The 9082-nt window shown below is 38.3% G+C and overlaps 1 protein-coding gene across 1 annotated transcript; it reads left to right on the forward strand.

The window, feature by feature from the left end:
• Positions 1-1258: 1258 nt before the first annotated feature.
• hadhab (hydroxyacyl-CoA dehydrogenase trifunctional multienzyme complex subunit alpha b) lies at positions 1259-8993 on the forward strand. The gene is made up of 20 exons (XM_028566431.1): positions 1259-1400; positions 2176-2217; positions 2324-2394; positions 2479-2612; positions 2840-2978; positions 3079-3198; positions 3563-3665; positions 3858-3980; positions 4091-4209; positions 4476-4532; positions 4625-4734; positions 4979-5113; positions 5338-5509; positions 5680-5766; positions 5857-5997; positions 6765-6833; positions 7012-7207; positions 7337-7451; positions 7683-7828; positions 8289-8993. The coding sequence occupies exons 1-20, from the start codon at positions 1334-1336 to the stop codon at positions 8432-8434; spliced, it is 2292 nt and encodes a 763-aa protein (XP_028422232.1). The 5' UTR covers positions 1259-1333; the 3' UTR covers positions 8435-8993.
• The last annotated feature ends 89 nt before the right edge of the window (positions 8994-9082 follow it).

Raw genomic sequence — 9082 nt, forward strand, 5'->3', positions numbered from 1 at the left:
AAAATGCTAAATACTGCAAAGTGCTGCTGGTGATGAATCGCGGCATGAATAAAGGGACTGGAGTTTTATCATCTATCTATAATTATCCAGGGCCACCCTAAAACCTGGACTAAACTTCAGGGATACTTAGCATTAAATGAGCCACAGTGCACCCTGTATAAGAGGAACTCAATTCCTCAAAAAGAGGTCAATGTAATGTAGTTCACCAATTTGTACACAGGGTGTCACCTTTGTGCTGTGATCGGTAAACGATATAGGAAGGAACTTTCATATTTTCCAGACTTTCCTTATGTGTTTTTCTGTTTTTGTGAAACATTAGATAACCTCTTTGCGGCAAAAATTGAATTTTAGAGGGGAAATGTCTTTTTGGCAGAACTGCTAACAATTATATCTGAATCGTGAAATGTTCTATTTGAGGTTGGTTCTTTACTCCCAGAAAATGCTAACTTTGTAGACTGGGTGATATAATGATCTTTCAATGTTTGAAAATGTTGTGCAGTCAGTCTGCTTGTATTGGCATTTGATTGCTTTTGTATGTGAAGGAAATTGCGTTGAATCCAAACTGTGAAAGCTATTGCAAAAATGTGCAGAATTAATATCAATAGTTTTGAGAAACATCTTTCAAGTTAGAACTTAAACAGAATAAATTTGTACAAAATGCCACACAAATTACTTAATAAACGTGTTTCCTTGTGCTTTGTTGTTAAATGTTCAGTAAAAAATCATTAAGAAACAGTTCAACACACCTAGAGGTAAATGCATAGGCTTTTGTTTGAGTAACTTTGATTCGTTTGTGTACACAGTACATGCCCTAAAGGACAGTTAGAGATCTTTCTAAAAAAAATAGTAGCTAAAGGCTATTTAAACGTTGTTTTGATTTTATTTACAGTTTAAATATGTCTCTAACTGGTTTGTGCCTCCGCCTTGCGGCAGCATGCTGTGATTACTTTCATTTAGTCTAATACATTTTTTTTTTTACATTCCAGGTTTGCCTTATGCACATATTTGCAACGACCACCTTTTTCATATTTTTGCTAAAAAATATTAAAACATTATTTGAATGACAAAGTTAATTTAAAACAAATAATTTGTAATCATCAGCGTTCAGATGTTTCATTTCAGGCTTGGGAACTGGCAGGGTTAAGAGGCGTTTTGTAGTCCTTGAACATCCAATGAGATGCGAGTTCCACAGAGTCAGCCAATGGCATACGTGTATTTTCAATGAATACCAATCAGCTCCTGGTCTGATTCAGTAGGCTATTTACTTTGACAGCGAGCAGCTAACTAGCTTCACTTCATCCCACTGCTGAGCTGACTGACCCTCGCTCCCAAGATGGCTTGTGTTCGAGCCTTTGGTGTTCTTTCCAGATTCACATCAAGGAGATACGCTCTCTGCACAGGTAGAAACGGAATGTATTTAGTATTTAAAAATTAAATAAAACCAGCGCAGAGACGGATACTAAAACTACGGGACCTGCTATGTGTCGTAACGTTAGATGGGTAGCTAATCAGCTTGTTAGACTTTAGCTAGCTATTAGCTCCGAAGAATGGTAAGCAGAAATGTGTGGTAACGTTAGTGCTTATACAGCAGGAACTTTTTGTGTTTTCAGCAAACATAACGTTATATCTCAATGAAAGATTGATCGGAGTTTTCATTCACATTATTTTGTTTAAGCGAGAAAACCTAAGTGTAACCTTGCTATCTGTGCTAGCTAGCTGTCTGCTACGGAATCAAGTAAGTTAGCTAAGTCTCTGGTTCAAAACTAAAGTTTTAAATCAGACTGTTTGCTTCGACTATTGACTCTAAGACATCCGTGTCGTGGCAGTTTAGGCAGAGATCAGATAAGACTTCTGCCATTGATTCTTCTCTGTGTTGGCTACTGTTGCCACTTTCTGTCTGAATGGCAGGGGAAGAATGTGGGTGAAGGGTCATTTCTCCACACAGTACAGCATGGCTGAGACCGGCTGAGGTCATAGCAATATTATGTGAATGTCTCCTATACGGGGACGGGGGGTAAGAAATATGTAAACAGAATAGGAAATAAGTAAACAAAAATATAAGTAATCAAGTAATATGTATGTAAAAATTAAATAAAGTGTGTGCGTTATACTAAAAGTGATAGGCACATGACTGTAATAAAATCTTTTGCTTACGAATATTTCCCTTTTTTACAGGCGGTACTTTCCGCACCTTCTCAGTAGCTCCTGCAATGCTAGGTAATTCACAAATTTCACATTTATACAATATATGGGTAAAGTAGGTTACCCTGTCCAGTGACCCAATTATTTCTCCCTGTACAATATCTCCCTTCTCTATTTTTAGCCCGAACCCATGTGAACTATGAAGTCAAGGACGATGTTGCTGTCATAAGGATCAACGACCCAAACTCCAAGGTATGTGCTCATTACAAATTCATTAGTTTTCATTTCCGAGTTGTGCTGGTGTAGTGTGAACCTAATTATCATTTCTCCCTCCAGGTTAACACACTGTCAATCCAAATGCAAAAGGAGATGGGAGAAGTAATGAATGAAGTGTGGGCCAACGATGCTGTTAAAAGTGCTGTCCTCATCTCTTCAAAGCCGGGATGCTTCATTGCAGGAGCTGATATTAAGTAAGAGAAATTGCATCATTGTTTATCAAAGTTTGAAATCTGTTGTTGGAACTGTAGTTATGCCTACTTATGTCATTTATTGTACAGTATATTGTTGCTGTAACACAACACAAATAAGTATTAAACATCCTCAGCATTAAGACCTTTCTCTTATTTGAATGAATTGTCAAAGTGGCCATGTTTGGATTGTCTGGAATTCTTTTGATATACTTCACTATCTGTTACAGTATGATCCAGGCCTGCAACAGTGAAGAAGAGGTCACCAAACTTTCTCAGGATGGGCAAAAGATGTTCGAGCTGATAGAAAAATCTCCTAAACCCATTGTTGCTGCCATCAATGGCTCTTGCTTAGGTGGAGGCTTAGAGGTAAACAAAAACTATCTAGCAACCAACTATATTGGAAATATTTGACTAGGACAATATAATAATATTAATGTGTTCTCTAATGGGCTCCTTTGCATTTCAGTTTGCCATCGCCTGCCAGTACAGAATTGCAACAAAGAGCAAGAAAACAGTTCTTGGCACTCCTGAAGTAATGCTGGGTCTTCTGCCTGGAGCTGGTGGTACCCAGAGACTCCCCAAAATGGTGAGTACTGGAATTATATTCCTTAAATTTCCTGTTTGAATTACTTGACTTTCAGTTAAAAAACAATGCAGTATGCAGGATGATGCAGATCATAGTATGTGGAAGTGTCCTATAATACGTAGTTATATCATAGTAAACATGTCAATGTCAGGGCAAGACCTGAAATGGCTAAACTGTAAAGCAAAATAATCTGGTTAATGCTCATAATTGGTTTAAGATGTTTACGTGTCCTTTGGAGATCCTGCCAACAGATTATTCATCATGTCTAGTATTCAACTACCCTGTCCTTTTTTTAAAAGTGCCGGATTACAATATAGCCTCTGTTCATAACATGAGAGTTCACGTGTTCATTTATTACCTGTAGGTTGGTCTACCCAATGCCTTTGACATGATGCTGACAGGAAGAAATATCCGAGCAGATAAAGCCAAGAAGATGGGGCTTGTCAACCAACTTGTAGATCCCCTAGGTAAGCAATCATGACCCCCATATAATTAAAAGAAACAACATTGAGCTGCTTTAAATGGGTAGTTTAAAAAAGAATTACCACCTGTAGAAATCTTAATATTTGTTAAGTAATTCAATTATATATAATAATTGTACAATAATTGTTAAAATGTATCTTGTCATGATTCTTCTGCTATTTCTGCTGGTATTATAGGACCTGGGCTGAAGAGTCCAGAAGAAAGAACAATAGACTACCTTGAGGAAGTTGCCATTGAATATGCCAAAGGGATCGTCAATAAGAAGATCCCTCTCCACAAAACGAAAGGAAGGATGGAGAGTAAGTTGTGCTGCAGTTATTGGTCATTTGACTCTTTGTAGTCCCTTCAGCTGGTTTCGTCATGAGAATAAAAAATACTACATTAAAGAGTTAATGTTCTTTCTCCATAGAAATTCAAGACTACGTTATGAGCTTCGAGTTTGTGCGGAATCAGATTTACAAAACTGTCTACAGTAAAGTTATGAAGCAGAGCAAGGGACTTTATCCAGCACCTCTGAAAATAATCGAAGTAAGTAAAAACTTCTCCTAAGCAGTGACTCTTTACAATATTTTTTTATTAAATCTGGATAGTATTGGGAGAAATTTTAAATTCTTGGCCATGCAGAGAAAAAAGGAATTCCAATCGGAGCGCAACTATATTATTATTATTATTTTTTTTTTTTTTTTAATGAGACTACCAGTCTATTTTGCCTTCTGTGCATTGTTAATCATTGTAGAATATGTTTTTAGATAGTCGGTCTAATATTTAACCTGACTTGATTTTCCCCTTCACAGTGTGCAAAGGCTGGACTAGAACAAGGCCCTGTTGCTGGATACTTAGCTGAGTCTCAGGTAAGGTCTGTTGGCCTCCAACATTGGAAATTTCAGTATTTACAGTAGTACATTGTGTCAGTGAACATCACCAATTTCCATGTTTGATGTAGAATTTTGGTCAGTTGGCGAGAACCTCAGAATCGGCAGCCCTGATTGGTCTCTACCATGGTCAAGTTGCGTGCAAGAAGAACCGCTTTGGAGTTCCTGAAAGAGAAGTGAAGTAAGTGTATATTACCTTCACATACTGAACTTGTGTGTGATGTGGAACAATTGACGGACGCTCAACCGGCATTTGACATTTCAGACCAGTTTGTTGTTGACACATTTACAATGATGGCAAACGGGAGACTATCCCAAGTAATGCTTTAGTTTAAAAGAAGTACAAGTATCTTCCGATCATCTACTCTTCTCTTTGGCTTTTTTAAGTGGTAGATGCATTGTCTGTTTTTGTTGTTTACCACTAGGACTCTTGCCATCTTGGGAGCAGGTTTGATGGGAGCAGGCATCGCCCAGGTGACTGTGGACAAAGGTGTGCACACAATCCTGAAGGACACCACAGTGCCTGGACTGGCCAGGGGAGAACAGCAGGTTTACAAAGGGTGGGTTTATTATATCAGGCATTTCAATATTAGTTGTGTCATTGAGGATGTTTTTTTGTTTTTTTTAATTATTTAATTCACATACTGACTGTAACTTTGTGTAGATATAGTTCCAGTCCAATGCCAGAATAACATTTCAAATCAGCCATGAAATACTGTATATTTGAAAGTAGTTGTACATTTTTATAGCTGGAACCTAAAATGTGTGTCTTATTTTAAACAAGGCTCAATGACAAAACTAGAAAGAGGAACATCACGTCATTTGAGAGAGACTCCATACTGTCCAACTTGACTGGCCAGCTGGATTACAGCAGCTTTGAAAAGGCCGACATGGTTATTGAAGCTGTGTTTGAAGACATTAACATCAAGCATGCAGTCCTGAAAGAAGTGGAGGCTGTAAGTGTGACTGGAAAGAGTCCTCTGTTACAAAAAAAAATGCACTCACTTGGTTGTAAATATCAGTCCATGGTATTTCCATTCTGCAGCATTAAATCCAGGACAGTATTGTTGTGACTGTTAGTTTAGCTGCGACTTTGAGCTGCAATCTAACAAACATTTGTCTACAGGTGGTTTCCCCTCATTGCATATTTGCCAGCAACACGTCTGCTCTGCCCATCAAGGATATTGCTGCTGCCAGCAAGAGACCAGACAAGGTTTGGACCTGGAAGCCTTGTAGTTTAAAAGTGCTTCTAAATAAATAAATGGAAAAACAATTTTGCTGAATATTTTCTATGTATCCTTAGGTGATTGGGATGCACTACTTCTCTCCAGTGGACAAGATGCAGCTCCTGGAGATTATAACCACCGATCAGACGTCAAAGGACACCACAGCCTCCGCTGTGGCAGTCGGCCTGAAGCAAGGCAAAGTCATCATAGTTGTTGGGGTGAGGTTTAGCGTCCTGTTTGTTTCCTATTTCCCTGTGTGTTTACTAACCAATGAATAATTATTAAAGTTTATAGTTTATTATAAGGTTCTTAACTGGGGTCCAAAATGACTTTAAAACAGACAATATTGAACATTTCATACAGGAAAAGAAACTCAAGTATAAAACAAAAATAACAAGGAAAGAAGAGAGAAAAAATTATCTAAAAAACATAATTACATTACGCTATATTACACACCATGATATATGGGGTTTAGAGTTACCATCTAGCTAGCTCACAAAGACAAAGAAAGAGAACATGTATTCATTATAGCAAAAGAAAATAAGATGTAAAACCTCAAGATAAAAAGGTTAAGTGAAGGTGAGATTTAAGTTTCTTTTTAAAACTTGCCTTTGATAAAATGTATATTACTTGGGAGATTATTCCATTAAAAGTGGTTGAAGGCATGGCGGGGTTGGCTCAGTGGGTAGAGCAGGCACACATAAACATGGAGGTTTATCCTTCGTTGCAGAGGTCCAGGGTTCAAATCCGACCTGTGACAATTTCCTGCCTGTCTTCCCCCTCTCTCTCCCCTTTCTCACATAGCTGTCCTATCCATTAAAGGTGGAAAAGCCCCCCCAAAAAATAAAATAAAAGTGGTTGAAAGTGATTTGGCAAAAATATTAAGAAAAAATGAGCTTAAATAATGACAACCACAATGGTGCATGTTAATAATTATATATATGTTAAGGGACTTCAATAAAATATTACACACATTTCTTTGCAGGATGGACCTGGATTCTACACGACTAGGTGTCTGGCTCCCATGTTGGCTGAAGCAGTAAGAGTACTTCAGGTTAGTAGTATTACTACAGTCGAAAATGCAGCTCTAAACATGGTATTCATTATGTACTGTAGTAGTAGTAGGATTTAGGGCCTAAGATGGACAGAATAAGCTTACTTGAATGAAGCATATTTATTATTTCAGGATAGCAGTTCTACATATGCTTTAATTTATCAATTTGCACTGACAGGAAGGAGTTGACCCCAAAAAGTTAGATGCACTCACCACAGGCTTTGGGTTCCCTGTGGGTGCAGCCACACTGGCTGATGAAGTTGGTATCGACGTTGCCGCGCACGTGGCCGAGGACCTCGGCAAAGCTTTTGGCTCTCGCTTTGGTGGTGGAAATGTGGAGGTTCTGAAGTCCATGGTGGACCTGGGATTCAAGGGTGCGTATGAGTTGTCACATTGAAGGATTGTGCCTGGTTTTAGTTGGATAAAGTACTTGAGTTTGAATTTATGTGTACATGTTTTGTTAAGATGTAATAATCCTTGCTTTTTTTTTTTTTTATCTCAAGGCCGCAAATCAGGAAAGGGTTGCTACGTCTACCAGGCTGGACTCAAGACCAAAGAAGTGAACCCAGAAATTGGAGATATCCTTGAGAAATTCAAGATGAAACCAAATCCTGCTGTGTAAGTTTGACGCTTAACGCTTTTTTTGTAAAATTATTATTATCATTGCAAGTATAAAAGAAGTATGAGGGTACATGCTGTCGATTTGGACAAATTGTTCCATTTGTTACTTTATAAAATGGACAAAACTACTTTTACAACTTTTTTTTTTTTTTTAAACCATAATATATTACATTTGACTGGTTTTAATATGTTGAAAGACTCCGTTCTTACCTGCGACTCTTTCTACAGTTCATCAGACTCTGATGTGCAGTACAGGCTCGTTTCCCGATTCGTCAACGAGGCCGTGCTGTGTTTGCAGGAGGGCATTTTGAACAGCCCTTTGGAAGGAGACATCGGGGCTGTGTTTGGGCTGGGATTCCCCCCCTGCCTCGGAGGTGAGAGTTCAACCGTAGTCCTGGTCACCTGGGCCGCTTGTGCTCTGTGGCTGCATCCTCTGTCAATGAAAAGAGCATAATGGTTGTCCTTTTGTTCTACGTTCATGTGAATTTAAAAGCCCAGGAATTTTAGTGGCAAAGCGTTTAAGGATGAAATACATACCAGTTATATTCATAGGTAAGTAACTCGGCCTAGTTTGGGGTGACGCTTGGCCTGAAAACTAAACCAGGCTAGTCTGGGAGGATACATTTCCATGGTAATTTTGTTCAGATTTGTTTAAACCTCTTATTGAAAACAGAAAATAAAACCTTATTTACTTAAATCAGCCTGGTTTAAGCAGTAATCTGTCTTTTTATAAAACACCCCTCTGGTGTTTAAAAGCCTAGAGCAATATGCCTTTTATTCCCTTAACGTGTCTCCTGTAATAATATTTCTAACATAATCTATTGCCATTTTCAGGACCTTTCCGTTTCGTGGACAACTTTGGTGCAGACAAGCTGGTGGAGAAGATGAGGCAATTTGAAGCAGTCTACGGAAATCAGTTCACACCATGCCAGCTGCTTCTAGATCATGCAAAGGATTCTAGCAAGAAATTTCACAAGTGACCGACTCACCGTGTGTGCCAGTAGCTTTCAGTAGACCTAGGTCTGCCACTAGACTGTGCCTAACATTTATGTAATGAGTGGGGGGGCAAACCTCTGGGAATACGGTCATGTTGTCAGTTTATTAGGTACACCTAGCTTAAACTAATGCAGTTTAATACTGCAGGCCTAATAAAAAAAAAATTGAGTATTAAGATTTATTACAGGATTGTTGTATTCGTTTTAGCTGGTGCACCTTATAAAGTGGCAACTAAGTGTGTAATGTCAGCAAAATCGGATGTTCTTTTTGTACTTTAACATTATTGATTAACTTGATGAGGATGTATAGATTGAGGAGCAGATGGAGGCAATTATTCTCACATTGCAGATGTAAAAAGACTGGAGGCAAAAGAATTAAAATATATTTCCAACTGGCAAATTAATTCTTCATTATCAATGAATGTCTACCAGTATGGTTCAGCGACTGGCTTTTGTTTTTTTTTGTACATTAAAGACTTTCTGGCCTGGTTTGAACATTGTTGTAAATGTGAAGACTGAATAAAATTCTGTTGTTGAAATCAAACCTGCTTTTTCTTTTGAGGTGCGTTCACATGCAGGTTGGAGAGTAATCTATCACGATAACAGAATGAGAACATAGCTGTGTTCCATGAG

This window comes from Perca flavescens, chromosome 20, assembly GCF_004354835.1.
Source record: "Perca flavescens isolate YP-PL-M2 chromosome 20, PFLA_1.0, whole genome shotgun sequence".
Classification (NCBI taxonomy): domain Eukaryota; kingdom Metazoa; phylum Chordata; class Actinopteri; order Perciformes; family Percidae; genus Perca; species Perca flavescens.